Source organism: Miscanthus floridulus, chromosome 10, assembly GCF_019320115.1.
Source record: "Miscanthus floridulus cultivar M001 chromosome 10, ASM1932011v1, whole genome shotgun sequence".
NCBI lineage: Eukaryota > Viridiplantae > Streptophyta > Magnoliopsida > Poales > Poaceae > Miscanthus > Miscanthus floridulus.
The window spans coordinates 54,047,246-54,067,110 of record NC_089589.1 but is presented as its reverse complement, the minus strand read 5'-3'; the positions used below and the strand labels follow the sequence as shown (position 1 = coordinate 54,067,110).

The following is a 19,865-nucleotide window of genomic DNA, read 5'->3' as shown; positions in this document are numbered from 1 at the left end:
TTGAGACTTGATTGTAGTACGGCTTGCAAATTCCAAGGAGAAGGGGCATAGCTCCATTGCCCATTTGACGATGCGCCCGTTCGCATCCTTGTTGCTAATGATGTCTCGAAGAGGGTACTCAGTCATGACCACCACATGATATCCGTCGAAGTAGTGTTTCAACTTTCGAGATGTTATCAGTATGGCGTAGATCAACTTCTAAATCTGTGGGTACCTGGTCTTGGACTCATTGAGTACCTCACTGATGAAATAGATTGGTCGCTATACCTTGTAGACGTGGCCGGGCTCGTCGCGCTCGACAACCATGGCCGTGGAGACCACTCGATTAGTAGCCGCAATGTAAAGCAGGAGTGTTTTGTCTTCTCTGGGAGCAGTGAGGACCAGAGGTGACATAAGGTATTGTTTTAGCTGTGTGAAGGCAGCGTCTGCTTCCTCTGACCACTCAAACTTTTCGGATGCTTTGAGCAGTTTAAAGAACGGTAATCCTTTTTCGCCTAATCTTGATATGAAACGGCTGAGGGCGGCCATGCATCCGGTAAGCTTCTGAACATCCTTCACCTTTTTGGGCGGCTTCATGTCCAAGATAGCTTTGACTTTCTCCGGGTTAGGGCGTATGCCATCGTGACTGACGACGTTGCCAAGTAGTATGCCAGAAGGAACACCAAAGATGCACTTTTTTGGGTTTAATTTCCAGTGGAATGTGTTAAGGGCTGCAAAGGTGCGTTCCAGGTTGTCAACAAGGGTATGTGCTTCCTTGGTTTTGACAACTATATCATCAACATAAGCCTCAACGAGGTCGTCTTTTATCTCGTCTTTGAGGCAGGCTTGTATAGCGCGTTGGTAGGTAGCCCCGGCGTTCTTGAGCCCGAACGACATGGTCGTGTAGCAGTAGGCACCAAAATGCATGATAAAAGATGTCTTGATCTGGTCGTCCTTTTTGAGAGCGATCTGGTGATAACCAGAGTAGCAATCGAGAAAGGAAAGCAGCTCACAACTGGCGGTTGAATCTACGACCTCATCTATGCGAGGTAAGCCGAAGGGGTCCTTAGGGCAGTGTTTGTTGAGATCAGTGTAATCAACGCACATTCTCCATTCATTATTCTTTTTGCGTACAAGAACCAGGTTGGCTAACCACTTCGGATGATACACTTCTTTGATAAATCCGGCTGCCAAAAGCCGTGTAACTTCTACCCTAATCGCCTCCTTTTTGTCGCGAGCAAACCGTCGTAGCTTCTGCTTGATAGGTTTGGCCTTGTCGTTGACATTCAAGGAGTGCTCGATCAAGTTCCGAGGTACACCGGGCATGTCAGCAGGTTTCCATGCGTACACATCCACGTTGCTCCTCAAGAACCTGACGAGCGCGTCTTCCTATTTGGGATCCAGGTTGGCCCCGATAAGGGCCGTTCTGCTGGGATCACCGTCGACCAGCTAGATCACCTTGTGCTCCTTGGACTTGATGTTCTTGCATGGAGCCTCGAGCTCTGGGATCTCCAGGTGGTTGGCCGGGGTCTTCTTGGCGTCGAGCATGGTCTCGGCCATGCAAATAGAGAGGTCGTGAGCCTCTGCTATTTTGAAACTATCGTCCTCGCAGGTATAAGCTACGTACACGTTGCCTCGGAGGGTTAGAACTCCTTTCTCAGTAGGCATCTTAAGCACCAGATACCTGTAATGAGGTATGGCCATGAACTTGGTGAGCGATGGTCGACCAAGAATAGCATGGTAGGTGCCGTCGAAGTCAGCGACCACGAAGTTGACGTAGTCGGTGCGGAAGTGGTCTGGGGTCCCAAACTGCACAGGTAGCGTGATCTGCCCAAGAGGTGTAGAGCTCTGTCCGGGGAGAACACCCCAGAACTATGCCTCGTACGGCTTGAGGTCTGCCTGGGCCATCTTCAGGGCGGGTAGACTGTTCTTGAATAGTATATCGATGGAGCTGCCGCCGTCGATCAGTACTCTATCGAATTGAACCTTGTTGATACAAGGATCGAGGACCAGGGGAAAACGTCCTGGCTTAGGTATTGCGGCCCATTGGTCCTTTCTGCTGAAGGAGATTTCGCGGTGAGACCACAGAGGGAGCCGCGGATCGGTGAGGAGGTTGTCGGTGTTGGCCATGTTCAAGCAAGCGCGGGCGAGCAGCTTGCATTCTTGTTTGGTCTCGATGGATACTTTGCCTCCGATGATGGTGTGCACGCGATCGGTTAGCTTGACGTACTTGTGACGAGGATCTGCATCTTCATTGTCGTTGTCCTCGTTGCATTGTTCCCCTACGTCGTTAGGCTTGTCGGACGTATCCGAAGCCTGTTGGCGCGTGTAAATAGACTTGAGAACGCAGCAATTCTCCATGGTGTGGTTTGACTTAGGATGGAGCTAGCAGGACCCTTTCAATGCTTTGGTGTAGTCGTCTTCGTAGTTACGACATCTGCCACCTTTTTTAACGGTGTTGACCTCGCCATCGTCTTCCCGAGCACGCTTGCCCCTGTAATCGTCGCAGCAGTTACGCCGCTGATTACGTTGGTCGCGGTGGTCGCGGGAGTCATTGCGCTGGTTGCGGCGGTCAAAATTGTCGTTCCGACCATGGTTGCCGTGGTAGTCGTCGTGGTGTGGGGGGTGGTCGGAGCGTGGAACCCTTGCTGCTTCTTTGATAATTATCTTTTTAGCGTCGTTGGCGTCCGCATATTTCTTAGCGGTGGCCAGGAGCGCTGTGACCGATTTAGGTCTCTTGCGGAGGAGCTTGTCCCTCAGGGCGTCATGGAAGCGGAGGCCAGTGATGAAAGCCTCGATTGCCTCGTTGTCGGAGATTGATGGGACCTTGATGCGCATCTCTGAGGAACGTCGGACGTACTCATGCAGTGGCTCATCTTTTCAATCTCGAATCCGTTGCAGATCATATTTGTTGCTAGGTTGTTCGCAAGTAGCAATGAAGTTGTCAATGAAGGCTTGCTTGAGCTCTTGCCAAGAATCAAAGTAGTTCGCCGGCAAGCTGACCAGCCATTGGTGACCTGCATGGCCAACAGTGACTGTGAAGTAGTTAGACATAATGTGCTCGTCAGCCATGGCTGATCTACACGTAGTTTCGTAGAGCATGACCCATAATTTGGGGTTCTCCTTGCCATCGTACTTCTAAAGTTTCTCGAGCTTAAAGTTCTTGGGCCATATGACTTGGCGAAGGTGTGGAGTAAACTGCTTCAAACCCGATGGGCCGTGGGCAGTGTCATATTCCATACGGCGATAACTTTCATGGGATGCTCGATCGTTGGCTCTCTGGTTGATGTGATCACACAGATCGTGTTCCCCGAGGTAGCGGCGGAGATCATTATTGCCATCACGGTGATCCCGATTGCCATCCTAATTAACCCTGCGACCACGGCGATTATCGCGGTTATCTTGGTGGTTGTCCTCCCGACGGCGGTTGTCGTCCCGACCACCATCATGACCACCGTTTCCGCCTTGTCGGTTGTCTGATGGGTCATTGTTGCACGAGCCACGTTGGTTGAGTGGCTATGGGCGACTTGAGTATTGGCAGCTGTGGCTTGATTCGACTGAAACGGATGGAGCCCGGGCTTAATTCACCATCTCTGCGGTCTGAGCCATAGCAGCCGTCAGATAAGCTTGTATATCATCGCGAACTGCCTGGGTTTCGGGGGTGTTGGGTAGCCGTTGCATTGTCGCCATGGCGACGGCTACGTTGGCGCTTGGAGTCCTGAAGACCTGTTTGTCCCCCACCCTGTCGAAAGCATTGTTGAGGTCGCGTGGCTAGACCCTTATGCGTCGTGCCTCCTCTTCTGCTTCAGCTTCAATTTGCCAGCGATTAAACCGGTCAATATTGCATGCCTCACGTGCAATCCTTTCTTGTTCTATTTCGCCAACTGCTGGCGGTTCATCATTGCTGACAACATTGATCAAATCCCCTTGCCTTGGCGGGAAAGACGGGAATTGCGGGAACCCCAGGGCATGGTCTGGGATATCCAGATCGTATTCGACGCCTTTATCGTTGTGATGCTGGAGCTCGGTGTGGATGGAGGCATTAGATGCGATGCCAGATGAGGAGCTAGAGTCACCCTCTTGGACTGTGTGGACGGATCCTTCTTGATAACCCTCAATCCGGATCATGTTGACGAAGTTGCTTGGCCTTGGCCGAGGCTGATGTACAAAACATAGATCCAAGCAACGTTGTATGTTATACGTGTAGTTGGAGGCAGCGTTTTGCAGGCCGTAGAGCTAGGCCTGGTAGTTCTCCATCGAGGCTTCATACTCGGAGAGCCGGAGACCCATCGTGGAGGCTGGCCAGCGACGAGCGGAGCGCCCTTCAGGAGTAGATATGACCACGAGATCTGTACCAAGTCATGCAAGATGACTGGCCCGAGCTGGTCAGGTAGATCTGTTGTGGGGAGCGGTTACCTGCTCATTAGGTTGACTTTGAATTGTACTTACCAGAGCTAGGGTTTCAGCGAGTTTGGTGCCGACCCGATTGATGGAGTCGAGCAGGTCGGTGTTGTCGATCTGCTTCCCTTTGTAGCAGGGAAGCAGGTGACGAGTGGTCAGCATGGCTAAGGATGATGCAGGTGTGGTCGGAGCCAGATGTGCTGTGGTCGGAGCCAGATCCATCGTGGTTGGAGCTGTATCCACCGTGGTCGGAGCCATAGCCGATGCAGGTGAAGCAGTGGTCGGCGCAGACTGAATCCACGCTTCCTCCGTGGTCATGGCGATGAAGTCATCGGAGCCAGTGGTCCAGGTGATCTGGCCGACGGTGAATGTGAGGCCGTTGGGTGTAGCCATGGAGCCGGAGATGATGACCATCTTGTTTGCTTGGAGAGCAGTACGCACACCCCCTACCTGGCGTGCCACTATCGATGAAATATGGTCGGCAGTCTACCTAGGGGTATGCCCAAGGTAGTAGATTGTCGGTAGACAGATGCACAAGCCTCAAACAAGACGGTGACGCAAGACAGACATGAGGTTTTATCCAGGTTCGACCGCCAAGAAGGCGTAATACCTACATCCTGCGTCTGATTGTATTGCTGTATGTCGATGAGAGATGTTTTTTAGAGGGATCCCCTACCCGCCTTATATAGTCCAGGGGGCAGGGTTACAGATCTGGAAACTAATCCTAGCCAGTTACAATTGCCATAGGTGGCCGGATAAGGATTCCTGTTCTAACCGACCAGGATCTTGCTTGATCGCTAAATCTGCCTTGACTCCTTGCGTGGGACTCCAAATAGGTTGGCCGAGCCGCGCGTCGTCTTTTGATGAACCGGACCCTCTGATCTGGGCCGGCCCAAGCCTAGCCGTAAGGGTATAGGGGTTAATACCCCCACACTCTCCCTACATATGTCCTAGTGTGTTTTTTTTAAAACTTGCACATATGCATGTATTGGAGCTGTGGGAGAGTTACTACTACCAAATGATGCTAAGGTGTAAAGAGTGGACCTTTGAAGCGTGATACCAATTGGAGTGCACTTTTAACACCATCCTTAGCACCATGGTTAGCTAGATACATCAAAAACAACTAGATACCTCATGAGATCAACATTAGAAGCAATGATCTAGTACCACTTGATAAACACAAATTATATCTAGCTACCACCTATGCAAGCTAGTATTTCATTGCATCAATCATGTTCTATACTAGCATAACCACACAAGCATGTATATTTAATTTAAAACTTGTGCAATGGCAAGCAATCATATGTAAATGCGCATTCAAATGCAACAATCAAGTTCATGAGCTTACTCCCCCTACTTTTGTGCTTCAAAATTTTAATTGATCCCCTTCTATTCTCATTTCTTGTCTCTGCCTATGTCAAATCTTCCCTAACTCTTCCCTTTCACATATCTTCTCTCCCCTTTGCATATCTTTGTCACACTTCTCCCCCTTTGTCATCAAAAACCACAAAAGGTGAGCTCAAAATTTAAGTAGGTTGAGTTAGGCAACTTGAAATCAATTACTAGAGGGGGGTGAATGAGCTTTAAAATGGAGGATCATTAGTTCAAATGGTTCAAACTAGACAATGTGCATAAGATATTTAACTCGGTTTGAACCAATGGCAAGCTTATTCACACATCTTTCAATGGTTATTTTGTCAATGTTGAGTTAAACTCTTAAAGCTCATTTTCTAGATTCAACACTAGGTTCAGAAGCCCATAAACATGTGCTACCACTAGATCATATCAAGCATAGAAGCAATAGTGGTACCATACAAGCATCAAATTCATTTGATTTTCATGAATGAGCCTAATAAAAGAGTGGAATGACTAGATGCACTAAACATGTCCTTAGCAAAGTATGAATGCATATGCCATACAATTTTACCTTTGCTTTGTCGAAGGGGAGGCATGTCATATAATGTCAGGGTGCATCAACACATATTTGAGAAATCAAGTATGTTCAATTCATTCCTTAGCTTACAAAATCTCTTCTCATCAAGTGACTTGGTGAAAATATTGGCAAGTTGATCATCGGTGCCCACACTCTCAATTGCAATGTCGCCCTTTTGATGGTGATCTCTTATGAAGTGATGGAGAATGTCAATGTGCTTGGTTCTTGAATGTTGAACGGGGTTGTTAGTGAGCTTCACGACACTTTCATTGTCACATAGCAATGGCACTTGTTTGTATTTGATTCCAAAATCATCCAAAGTAGCCTTCATCCAAAGTAATTGAGCACAACAACTATCGGTGGATATGTATTCGGCCTCAGCGGTAGATAGTGCCAACACTATTTTGCTTCTATGATGACCAAGATACAAGTGACCTTCCCAATAATTGACATGTGCCCGATGTGCTCTTTCTATCCACTTTGCATCCCGCATAATCGGAGTTCAAATATCCAATCAACTCAAAGTTAGACCCCTTGGGATACCACATTCCAATATTTTGTGTATGCTTCAAGTATCTCAATATTCTCTTTGTTGCCTTCAAATAACTTTCTCTTGGTGAGGCTTGAAATCTTGCACACATGCATACACTAAATATGACATCCGGCCTTGATGCGGTGACATAGAGTAGACTTCCAATCATTGACCGATATAGCTTTTGATACACCATATTGCAACTAGTGTCCAAGTCCAAATGACCATTTGTCCCCATTAGTGTATGAATTGCCTTTGCATCCTCCAATCCAAATTTCTTGATCATGTCCTTTATGTACTTGCCTTGACTTACAAATGTGCCATTCTTCATTTGCTTGATTTGAAGACCAAGGAAGTAACTAAGCTCTCCAATCATGGACATCTCAAATTCATTAGCCATCATGTTTTCAAACTTCTCACAAAAATCTTGATTGGTTGATCCAAATATTATATCATCCACATAAATTTGCAACGCAAATAAGTCTTTGCCTATCTTCTTGGTGAAGAGAGTGGTGTCAACCTGGCCCATCTTGAACCCTTTAGAGAGTAGGAAGTCCCTCAATCTCTCATACCATGCCCTTGGTGCTTGCTTCAAACCATATAATGCCTTCTTCAACTTGTAGACAGGGTCGGGCTTCTTGTCATCTTCAAAACCGGGGGGTTGCTCAACATAAACCAACTCATTGATGTACCCATTCAAGAATGCACTCTTCACATCCATTTGATAAAGCTTGATGTTGTGGGCACATACATAAGCTAACAAGATCCTAATTGCTTCCAATCTAGCAACCGGGGCATATGTTTCTCCAAAGTCAAGACCTTCAACTTGTGTATAGCCTTGTGCTACCAATCTTGCTTTGTTCCTTATAACTATCCCATCTTGATCTTGCTTATTTTTAAATACCCACTTGGTACCAACCACATTGTAATTCTTTGGCCTTTCAACCAATTCCTAAACTTGGTTCCTTGTGAAGTTGTTTAGCTCTTCATGCATAGCATTAACCCAATCAACATCCATCAATGCATCTTCTTTCTTGGTTGGTTCAAATGATGCCACAAATGAATAATGCTCACAAAAGGATGCCAATCTTGATTTTGTTTGTACACCACTTCTTATGTCCCCAACTATTTGATCCAAAGGATAATCTCTTGCAATATGTGTTGGTTGAAGAACTTGAGATTGATCGTTTGCTTGATTAGCTTGAGATGAACTAGCTTGTTGATCTTCCACTTGTTGGACTTGAGCTTCATCATGAGTACCACTTGTACTAGCTTGATTTTCATTTGCTTGTACATTGGGAGGAGGGAGCACTTGATCTTTTTCATCTTCCACATCTATCACCTCTCTAGGCCTTATGTCACCAATATCCATGTTCTTCATTGAATTCACCAATTGAGTGCCTTTCACATCATCTAGATTTTCATCTTCATCTTGAGAGCCCTTGGTTTCATCAAATTCAACATCATGCACTTCTTCCACTATCTTGGTGGTATTATTCCAAACTCTATATGCTTTGCTTGTAGTGGAGTAACCAAGTAAGAACCATCCATCGCATTTATTCTCAAACTTGCTCAATCTTGTGCCTTTCTTGAGGATATAGCATTTGCAACCAAACACTCCAAAGTATGCAATGATGGGGTTTCTTCCATTCAATAGCTCATATGGTGTATTCTCCATCAATGGATGACAATAGAGGAGGTTGCTATAATAGCAAGCCGTGTTGATTGCTTCGGCCCAAAATGAATCATTAACATTGTACTCACTAAGCATAGACCTGGCCATATCAATAAGTGTTCTATTCTTCCTCTCAACAAGGCCATTTGATTGAGGAGTGTACTTGGCTGAGAATTGATACCTAATTCCAAAATCATCACACAACTTATCAATTCTTGTGTTCTTGAATTCACTTCCATTGTCACTTCTTACTTTCTTGATTGTGATTTCAAACTTTTTTAGCATCTCTTGACAAAAGATTTGAATATATCGAACAATTCACTTTTGTCAACAAGAAAGAAGACCCATGTATACCTTGTGTAATCATCCACTATCACGAAGCCATACTTGTTTCCATCAATACTAGTGTATGTTGTTGGTCCAAATAAATCCATGTGCAATAGCTCAAACTATCTACTTGTGCTCATTATGCTCTTCTTTGGATTAGTGTTTCCAACTTGTTTCCCGGCTTGACAACAGCTACATAGTCTATCCTTTTCAAATAACACATCCTTCAAGCCCTTAACCAAGTCATGCTTAATCAATCTATTCAATTGTTTTATTCCAACATGACCTAGACTTCTATGCCATAACCAACCCATGCTAGACTTAGTGAATAAGCATGTTGACAATTGAGCTTCACTAGCATTAAAATCAACCAAGTAGAGATTCTCATATCTAAATCCTTTGAATATCAAGTTAGAGCCATCTACACTTATGATCTCTACATCATCTACCCCAAAGATGCATTTGAAACCAAGATCACAAAGTTGAGCTACCAACAATAGATTGAAGTTCAAGCTCTCAACTAGCAACACATTGGATATGCTCATGTCATTGGATATAGCAATCTTACCAAGCCCCTTAACCTTGCCTTTGCCATTGTCACCAAAAGTGATACTATCAAATCCATCATTGCCACTTGTGTTGATTGAATTGAACATTCTTGAATCACCGGTCATGTGTTGAGTACACCCACTATCAAGCACCTAATGCCTTCCTTCGACTTTATAATTAACCTACAAAAGCAAATCAATTCTTTTTAGGTACCCAAACCTTTTTGGGTCCTCCAAGGTTAGTGACTAAGGACTTTGGTACCCAAATGGCTTTCTTCTTTGAGCCCACAATTGGTGCACCAATGAACTTAGCTTGTACACCATTGATACCCTTGGTAAGCAAATAACATGAATCAAATTGAATTGAGGATACATTAGCATTGTTCTTGTTCTTGCAATATTGCTCTAGGTGCCCATTTTGCTTGCATATAGTATAAAACCGACCTTGCTCTTCATAAAACTAGTCTTGTGAGTAGCAAAAGCCGCCTTGCCATTCTTGGGGGTATAGCCCAATCCCTCTTTGTTGAGAGAAAATCTTTGGCTACCCAAGCACTTAAGCAAGTGGGCCTCACCACCATAGGCCTTGCCTAAAGCATGAGTGAGCTCACTGACCTCCTTTTTCAAGGTCTCATTCTCAACCATAAGTGAGGCATCACAAGTGAAACCATCACTCATAGGTGAAGTAGTAGTGGATGAGCTACATGAGGGGTGAGTAGGAGCAACAACAATAGGCTCGTAGAAAGATTCATCAAGAATATCACTAGTTATGCCTACGTTACATGTTTGAATATGTTCCTTCTTATCTTGGCTAACAAGAGTGGAGTAAGCTTCATTAAGCTTAGTGTGAGCATTTCCAAGCTCCTCATGGGCTTCCACCAGCCTCTCATAACTTGCCTTTAGCTCCCCAAAGGATTGCTCAAGAGCTTGATTCTTCTTGCGCAATTCTTTGTACTCCTTTCTCTTCTTCTCCATATAAGAATGAGCATCTTCTAACATAGCAAAGAGTTCCTCCTTGGAGGGCTCCTCCTCATCCTCACTCTCACTATCGCTCTCATCATAGGATTGTACCTTGGTGGCCTTAGCCATGACGCATGTTGATGGAGCATCAAATAGAGAAGGCTTGTTTTGAATAGCAATGCTTGCAAAGGCCTTCTTCTTGGTGGTCTTCCTCTCAACCTCACTATCATCATCATCATCATCACTTGATGAGGCATCACTATCCCATGTGACACAATATGATTGACCCTTCTTCTTCTTCTTGAAGGTCATCTTCTTCTCCTTTTCTTTCTTTTCCTTCTTATTGTCTTTCTTCTCATCATCATCATTGTCACTATTGTATGTGCACGTGTAGCACCTTCTTGGTTCTTCCTTGCCCTTGGACTTGTCCCTTCTCTTTCTTGCACCATAGCCTTTCTTCTTCATGAACTTGCCAAACCGGCGCACAAATAGAGCCATTTCTTCATCTTCATCCATTGAGCTTTCTTTTTCATCTTCACTTGATTCCTCATTCTTAGCTTTGCCCTTGCTCTTGGATGATGACCCGACCTTGAATGCAACACTCTTCTTCTTCTTCTCATCCTCTTGTATGCCCCCATCCCTTTCCACATGGTATGTGTCTTGAGTGACCACATCACCTAGTACTTGGTTTGGGGTCATATTCTCCAAGCCATCTCTCACAAGAATAGTGACCAAAGTGTCAAACCTTGATGGCAAGCATCTCAAGAACTTATGAGAAAAGTCCTTGTCCTCTACTTTCTCACCCAAGCTTTTCAAGTCATTCACAATTATTTGTAACTGGTGAAACATATCTGGTATGCTCTCATTGTCTTGCATCTTGAAACTTGCTAGCTTCTCTTTGAGGATATAGAGCTTGGCACTCTTGACCACCCTGGTGCCTTCATATGATTCTTCCAGTCTTTGTCACACCCAGTTTTAAGAACAAAACTAGGCTCGCCATATGTGTGCCTAGGAAGTCCACACATACAACAACAGAATGGAAAATATAAGAAACAATGTTATTGAATAGCGTATACATAGCTATATTAACACTTACATCAGAGTATCGCGAAACGGTAACTAATCTTCAGGCTCCATTCTTCACAGGGACGGGTGACTAGGGGTAACATACGCCTAGCACTTCTATCAATCTTCTGCGAACTCATGTCCTCAATCTTCTGAGAAACTTTTACTACAGACTAATGAGTGGGGAAAATAGCAAGGGTGAGCACATATTGTACTCAGCAAATATAACATGGGGTTCATGAGGCTCAAAAGGATGACACTGGTTTACTGCGATTAGGTTTTAATGAGTCATAGTTTTAAGAATTGAGTAGTATCAAATTTATCGTAAGGCCATATAAACACATGATCAGGTAAACGTGAATAATGAATAGTATAAACAATTAATTATTCATTAATAATCATCTATTCCGTAAGAGTTCTAAGGCCGCTCGTGATCATGAGCACGGCTGATATACTAGTTTTACATTCTGCAGAGGTTGTACACTTTCACCATGAGTCATGATTTACCCTTTCGCTCGAGGTAGCTAATCTCTTGATCCACTTCCAAGGAAGGTCGGCAGGGTTCACTATGAAGCCTTTCAATGGTTCGTCTAATAAGTTAGGGCTACTAGGATTCCAATTGGCAAATAGATTTAGAGCTCCCCTTCCAAATGGCACATTCCGCGCAGGCTATACACATAAGGACAGAGGCCGCACTATACCCGATTCATCAAGCCCCTCTTGCGCCATAAAGGTAACCACTAATAAGCTAGAAAAGGTCCTCATACTTGACTAAAGCTAGAGCCATGTGGCACTCATAGTTGTACTGTAAGTCCCAGTGACCACTTATAGATAAGTCCTTAAGGAGAGGAATCTAGAGCATCACAAAAAGTATGCTCTAGCCCCCTAGTTCCTTGTTGCTAAAAACATCTTTTACTGTTTATTGCATATTCCATTAGTCAAGTTACAAAATCATAGTCTTTAATTGAGCACTGACATCATACTACCCAATGCACAAACCCAAGGTTTCAAGGTACAACTTCAAGTGCTAGGAAATCCTTACAAGAAACAAGGTAGACACTTGCAGTATGAATTGAATGATTATAAGTGAGTAGGTATCAAGGATGATCCCATGCTATACTTGCCATAAACTTGCTTTACACCCAAAGCAACTTGCTTAGAGAAGCCTCAACTTTCTCTTCCATTCTGCAGCTTCTGGTTTCCCGTGCTTACGTATGGTTCTCTTCTACTCGTAGCAAACACTAAGCACACAGAAACATACAAGCAAACAAACATAAATAACTAAACACAGTACACCCATCATAATAAAAAGGGTTCTAAAGAGATTGCTCGTTGCTACGGTCACGGGAACGCAAGAAACACCGAAAATGAAACTACCGTTAGAAAGAAACGTTTACCAGAATTTCATATATTATAAAAGAGAAGCCTACATGCTTGATTCATTTTAATTGAGCAAAATCATATGTAGCATATAAATCACATTTATTTTAAAAAGCCAAGTTAAACTAATCAGATTTTAATTATGAACATGCATATATTATTTAATCCATTTAAACTTTATAACAATATAAAAGAGAAAACATGTGATCAGCTTTGTATATGAAACAAGTTTAAACTAACCAAGTTATAATAATTAGAAACATACAAGTTATCATGAATCAAATTAGTGTTTATTTGTGAAAGATCAATGTTTACTGTGTTGCTTTTAATTATAAAACTAGTTGCATACATATTAACCAAATTAACATTTAATCATAAACGTATAAATATGTAGAATGATAAATGTTGAAAACTAACACGTAGATTATATTGACAAGAGCATAACATACAAATTCTGAGCTAAAACGAATAAACGATGAAAGATTGTTTTTGACGGAATTAGCTTTAGATATCGGGTTATCAAGGAGAGCAGAGGATTCAAAGAAAAGTATAACGTACTGTGCTTGGACAGACATATCAGTTGTTCCTTTGGCCGGTCACGTACGTGCTTGCAGGGAAGTGCTATTTGCTTAGCTGACAGCCGGTTTGGCCTCTGATTGCTGCTGGTGATGGCAAACAGGACAGTTTGCAGAACAAGCAGGAGGCAGCTGCTTGCTTTGCTTGAACTACGGGGCAACGATGCGATCATTTACTGAAGATACGTATAGGTGCAAAAGCTAGTGACGGTGTTGCAGAGAACAGATCGTGCAGGGATACATGGAGATTCTCACCATGGCTGAAGACGAACGAACAGGCACAGATGACAGCATACTCACCTCAGACGATGAGAAGAGCCAGTGGTGAGAGCTTCGCCTGGTCGTGCCCCTCCGTCAGCGGTCCCGCGGCAGCCGGCAGGGCCTCTGGACAGTCTGCACGTATTCACGATCTTCATGGCCCTGGTCCGCTGGCCACCAATGGGCAGCGTCGGGCACAACAGCTCTAGTTGATGAACTCGTAGATGACGCTAGACAAACAATTGAGAGGATGAGCAGCTTCATACCATGGTTCGAGGCTCGCAGCTAGAGATCGGTAGGATGCAGGGCACGTTAGGGAAACAGATAGCATACATGGCTTAGGGCATGATATAGACGATAGAGGAGATAGGGACGAGGACATGCAGGTGCTCACCAGTAGTCAGCTGCAGACGGTGTTGACAGATGATAGGTGTGCTCAACTGGATGAGAACCGAAGATCGATGACGGCGGCTTGAAGCGGCCAGAAGGGCGACGATCTGCTGAGGTTCGTAGTACGCGGATGCAGCGGATCGATCGGAATCATCTGGGCAAAGCAGGGCACACCACGCATGGTATGTCAGGTTGCCGAGCGCCGCAGGCAACTAGGATGAGCGTCCGACGACGGCGGTGAGAGAAAGAGGAGAAAAATCTAATTTACTATACGAGTGATTTTTCAAACTAGGGGCTCCCCTTACGGTAGTTTTGGTGTGCTTTACCCAAGGAATTGGTACATATATATAGGGACGAGAACTCCCCACATCTACATCAATTAGCAATATAGTACTAATTGATGTTGCATCATCCATTTTTACTAATAGGCCTAATTAATTATTAAAGCCCATTAGTAAATAAAGACATGTGCCTTTAGGATTTATTAGGATTATTGCACATGGGCTTTGAGCGTTTGGAAAATTGAGAGATTTATTATTTTCGGAATTAATTAATTTCGTGGATAAAAATAATTCCAGAAAAGTCTAGAATTATTATTTAAACATCGAAAAATACTTCGAAAGCTCTGAAAATTCGGAGAAAATTCACAGAGACATTATGGAACATGAGGAACCCAAATAAAGTATTTGGAACTCATGATAAGATAATTTGGAGCATCTAAAAATTAAATTATGCTCACAGACAAGTAGGAACAAGTTTCAAAAAAAGCTAAAAAAATTCACGAGAAGTTTGTAGAGATTAATTGATGGATGATGAAGTCAAAGGAAGATTTGGAGGAGAAGAAGAGGATCTTCAGAAACTCTGAATGAAAAGATTAGGATCGAGAAAGCAAGAATTTGATTATCGGAAACGACAGAGACGAGCCAGAGATAGATAAACGACTTGAAAAATTCTACTCACTCATAACTTCAAGTTAAGCAACAAGCAGAACATCACATCATCCAAACGCCCGTCAAAATTAGAAAACTTTGAAAATTAACATTTTTTCTATAACTAAATTTGCACTAGCACAAACTAAACTTGATAAATTTTATCCAAATATTAAAACCTTTTATTTTATTTAGTGTTTTCTCTGCACAACCCAAAATCAGAAATTTTGGAGTGTGACACATGAGCTTGTCACGGAGGCTCCGGATGTCCTCGTTCACAGCCACCAGCGTCCACGCCTCCCTGCTCGCCACCTGCTGCAGCTTCCACAGCATCGACCCCACGATGGCCTCTGCCATCTTTTGGCTTAATTGCCTTGCTTTTCTTGATGATGATTGGGTCGCCTTAGCTTAATTATTTACTCTGCATTGGCAGGCTCATCATCTCTCGCTATCTCTCCTTTACTTAATTTAGAGGGTATCATCTGGAGTATATAATTTCTGAAGCGGTGAGCATGGATATTTATGCATCCACCAGCACTGCACGCTCCAATCTCTAGCTTTGTCGATCGAATACGCCCTTCTATTATTTTTGGCACTTTGATTGAGTAGCTGTGACGGCAGGAATCAGGATTTGTTCTCGCCGTCATGGAATACAGCCAGCCTTAATTAGTTCCAGTCAGAGAGGATTCCTTTTGAGTAATCAGTCTTTCTCAGCAAGGAACAAATCCTTTGCGAAGTTTCCAGCTGTTAGAGCATCTATTAGAACTTAAAAAAGTGTTGTTTCCTGTTAGAGCATCCATTGCTTTAAAAAGTACATTTATCATTACCGGTTTCAAACTAGCCATCTCACATCCTTTGTGAAGTTTCCAGCTGTTAGAACATCCATTACTTTAAAAAAGTGAGTGTTGTTTCCTGTTAGAGCATCCATTACTTTAAAAAGTATTTATCATTACCGGTTTCAAACTAGCCATCTCACATCCTTTGCGAAGTTTCCAGCCAACATCCATTACTTTAAAAAGTGTTGTTTCCTATTAGAGCATCCATTACTTTAACAAGTATTTATCATTACCGGTTTCAAACTAGCCATCTCACAGGGAATGGAACCGATGACAAATGGTATTTTTACTATCTTAGCTACATAGTAACTTATGACTATAGAGCCGACACTATTATTCTAAACTCACATTTGTGAATCTTGTATTGCATATTCGAAACTCCAAGTGGTCTCAAATGAAAAGAAATAAACTATAAAGTTGTAGATATCATCGAGTACTACAACTTTTATGCTGATTTTGTTTCTATCCGGAATAGTTTAATAGGTCTGAGATCATATATTATCCTCTAGCTTTGTCGATCGAGTACGCCCTTCCATTATTTTTGGCACTTTGATTGAGTAGCTGTGACGGCAGGAATCAGGATTTGTTCTTGCCGTCATGGAATACAGCCAGCCTTAACTAGTTCCAGTCAGAGAGGATTCCTTTTGAGTAATCAGGCTTTCTCAGCAAGGAACAAATCCTTTGCGAAGTTTCCAGCTGTTAGAGCATCTATTAGAACTTTAAAAAGTGTTGTTTCCTGTTAGAGCATCCATTGCTTTAAAAAAGTACATTTATCATTACCGGTTTCAAACTAGCCACCTCACATGCTTTGTGAAGTTTCCAGCTGTTAGAACATCCATTACTTTAAAAAAAGTGAGTGTTGTTTCCTGTTAGAGCATCCATTACTTTAAAAAGTATTTATCATTACCGGTTTGAAACTAGCTGTCGGGTTCATAAACCCGGGGTCCATCATGGACCGGCTTCCCAACAAAGGCTTGCCCCCAACAGAAAACATTGCGAGCAACGCGCAACTCATGGGCTGGCCCAAATACCTAGATAACAGGTCAGAAGGACGATCCAATCTCCGACCGGAAGGCCGGGCCGAGGAGGAACGGCGCCCGCTTCCGACTCCGGCCCACCTCTCCGACCGGAGCACTCGCTTCGGTCTCCAGCCCGCCTCCGGACGGCCTCTCCGACCGGAAGGCCTGGCCAAAAACACCACTTCTAAACTCCGACCCGCGTCTCCGACTGGGGATACGCTAAACCCCTGCTTACAGCTCCTCTCCGACTGGCACGGTCAGAGCCGACTGGGGCCAACCGACATGGGACGCCCGCTCGGTAAGGACCAGGAAACGGATGAACTAAGGCAGGGCGCACAAGTCAAACCGCAATACTAGGGACCGTACCCTGTGCACCTGTCAGGCATTACCCTACGACCCTCTTGGCACGACAGAACCCAAGCGGTGTTGTAGGCGCCGACATTTTCCCCTACAGTGTTGTAGGCGCCATTAAATCCCATATCGGTCAAATACGGTAAGGCTCCCCCCACATGCCTCTGGGCATCAACAGTGTTGTGGGCGCCGACATTTACCATACCAGGCGAACATGGTAAAACACCTTACATGCCTCTGGGTATCAACAGTGTGGCAGGCACCGACATCTGCCATACCTGAAGAAGACGACACAACCTCTCACGTGCATCTAACATGCAACAATATTGTGGGCGCCTACCATCATCCTGTACCCACCGGCATGGGCAACAAGACTTAGTAGCATACGTATTCTCTCCCTCTCACTTGGAAGGCCATCCCCTTCATCTATAAAAGGGGATGCGCTCTCTGCATCATAACTAAGTGGATTCAGATCGATCAAGTTCACTTAGCACATAGCGGAGCTCCCATCACTCTCGGCCCCACTGACCAGAGTCCGACCGGACCTCTTGTACCCCCCATCTTTCTCCTTCTCGTTTGTAACTCCACTACAAACTTCGAGCACCTAGGCTCAGGAATAAAGTCAACGACCGACTCAAACTGGAGGCTGGTGCATCCTCCCATGGCCGCAGGAATGATTCCATAGAGAAAATTTGCGCTCAAGTTCAGGCCCTTGAGTCTGCCAAGACGACCGATCTCCGGAGGCACCTGCCCGACAAGCTGGTTGTCACTTAGGTCCAGCTTCTGGAGAAATGACAGGTTTCCCATGAACGGAGAGATGAGGCCTGACAGGTTGAAGGAGCCCAAGCGTAGGGCGATGACCCTGTCGGGGTGCTGACGGCCGCAAACAACTCCAGGCCAGCTGCAGTAGTGGCCGGACTTGTTCCAGGAAGCCAGCAAGCTGGGTTGGCCAGAAGATAGCATGGCCTTGAAGGAGAGAAGTGCCGCCTCGTCGCCGGCCGTGGCATTGCTACTGTTGCTGCTGCTGCTACCTGAAAGCACACGAGCATGGGAGCAGAGGCAGAACAAGTAGAAGCAGAAGAACAAGAATGATGTTACGGCCGCTCCTTCCATGAGGTGAACTGGCCAGAAGACCAGAACTGAATACAGCAATGTCACGTACTCACATGTGCTACTTATGAACACACGGTTCCTGCACATTGAAAACAAAAAGATTGCAAGCTGAGTATGAAACCAGCAATAATAAAAAAAGGATAGCCAGTGGGAAGGAAGGACTAATCTTATTGTTGACTTTTGAGATCTCGCGATTATTTGGTCGCAACTCACATCCTACTACCGACATAATTAGAAAACAATAATTCTGCTGCAGTGGTCATCTGAGCACAGGACGGTTCCTGTACCTTGAAGGCTTTTTATCCCTGACGGATGCTTCCACACATTAGCAACCATGCTGAAATCAGGAAGTAGCCCATTCCCATGGATTCATCCAAGAACCATCGTTGTCTTCTTCTACCTAAGCGGCAGGGCATAGTATATGGCAAATTGGCATGTGGACGGAGGCATCCTGACAGCCAGCCACTTGCCAAAGATGTCACGTTTCTGTACCGCAAAATTCAGTATGGACTCTTTCGAAAAGATTCAGTGTTGACTCTTTGCCTCTTTCGGATGGCGGTTGTTTCTTTTAGCCAGTGGGAACGACTAATCTTTACTTTTGAGATCTCGCGATTATTTGGTCACAGTTCACATCCTACTGCCGACATAATAAAAAACAATAATCAGCAAGTCAGCGAAATGAAATGCAGTAAACTTTGGTCAGGCATGGGCTCGCAGTTCGGGTGCTCACCGTCAGCATCGACCAGCCTCCCAACGCAACCGAGGCGGAGGCGCCCGAGACCCCACGGGACCAGCTCACCTGCCACGCCCACCATCCGCGTCACGCGTCGCGCCGGGCTCCGCCTTCCTCCCCCGCCGCACGCGCGTGCTCCCTACGGCAGCCTCGATCGATGTCTACGGCTGCGGGCACCGGCGACGCCATCCACGGCGGCGGCGCGCCCCCTGGTGGCGCCCGAGGGCTCCCTGCTGCGGCGGCACGCCCTTGGGGAGCGGCTGTTGCGGTGCGGCGTCTCGCGGCGTGGGGGCGTGGAGGACGAGGAGGTGCGGCAGGGAGTAGAACAACAGAGAGAGGGCAGCGGAGAGGAACAGAGGTTTGGAGAACGAGGAGGTGCCCAGCTCGGGTCCGGACATGAGTCCGACCGAGATAGAAGAAAGCCGGTGGCGGGACCTACCTGTAAGCGAGAGAGAGAGGGGGGGTAACGGGCCGAGCGGCCGGGTGGCTGGCCAGTTGGGCCGAGCGGCCCATGCGGTGAGGGGGAAGAGAAAGAGCGGCCGGGCGGGCCGAGCTTGCTAGCTGGGCCGCGGGCGCGCCGAAAGGCCGAGAGTTTTCTCTTTTTATTTCAATTTGATTTTCAAACTCTTTTCAAAAGGTTTTTGAATTCAAACAATTTCAAACACTTCACCAAGCAATAAAATAAATGCAGGCAGCATGAATGCAACAACCAGAAGTTTTTACCCTATATTGATTTTAATTTTTGTATTTTAGAAAATACTAGTTGCCTTTGAATAAATAGGATAAAATCTAAATAAATTCTAATGAATTCCAAATTTTTTTTGAAACAACTAATTAATAAAATTTTGAACTGTATAATTTCAA

The 19,865-nt window shown here is 45.0% G+C and overlaps 2 protein-coding genes and 1 long non-coding RNA gene across 8 annotated transcripts; all 3 read right to left on the bottom strand.

Annotated features, from left to right (window-relative positions):
• Nucleotides 1–7,797: 7,797 nt before the first annotated feature.
• On the bottom strand, nucleotides 7,798–8,523 carry LOC136488655 (uncharacterized). Its single transcript, XM_066485507.1, has one exon. It carries the CDS (start codon nucleotides 8,521–8,523, stop codon nucleotides 7,798–7,800), a length of 726 nt encoding a protein of 241 aa, XP_066341604.1.
• A 728-nt stretch (nucleotides 8,524–9,251) lies between these two features.
• LOC136490255 (uncharacterized) lies at nucleotides 9,252–14,655 on the bottom strand. 6 transcript variants are annotated; one of them, XM_066486739.1, is made up of 4 exons: nucleotides 13,897–14,655; nucleotides 13,673–13,800; nucleotides 11,449–11,590; nucleotides 9,252–11,360 (listed from the first exon to the last, which is right to left on the bottom strand). In XM_066486739.1, the coding sequence occupies exon 4, from the start codon at nucleotides 11,226–11,228 to the stop codon at nucleotides 9,801–9,803; it is 1,428 nt and encodes a 475-aa protein (XP_066342836.1). In that variant the 5' UTR covers nucleotides 11,229–11,360; nucleotides 11,449–11,590; nucleotides 13,673–13,800; nucleotides 13,897–14,655; the 3' UTR covers nucleotides 9,252–9,800. The 6 variants fall into 6 exon arrangements, 4 of the variants coding, with proteins under 4 accessions (XP_066342836.1, XP_066342834.1, XP_066342835.1 ...); XM_066486737.1 differs by having other exon boundaries at nucleotides 13,673–13,915; nucleotides 14,025–14,655; XM_066486738.1 differs by having other exon boundaries at nucleotides 13,673–13,860; nucleotides 14,025–14,655.
• A 2,696-nt stretch (nucleotides 14,656–17,351) lies between these two features.
• On the bottom strand, nucleotides 17,352–19,348 carry LOC136490254 (uncharacterized). The gene is made up of 3 exons (XR_010767564.1): nucleotides 18,999–19,348; nucleotides 18,556–18,905; nucleotides 17,352–18,347 (listed from the first exon to the last, which is right to left on the bottom strand). It is a non-coding gene; the product is annotated as an uncharacterized lncRNA (long non-coding RNA).
• Nucleotides 19,349–19,865: the final 517 nt, after the last annotated feature.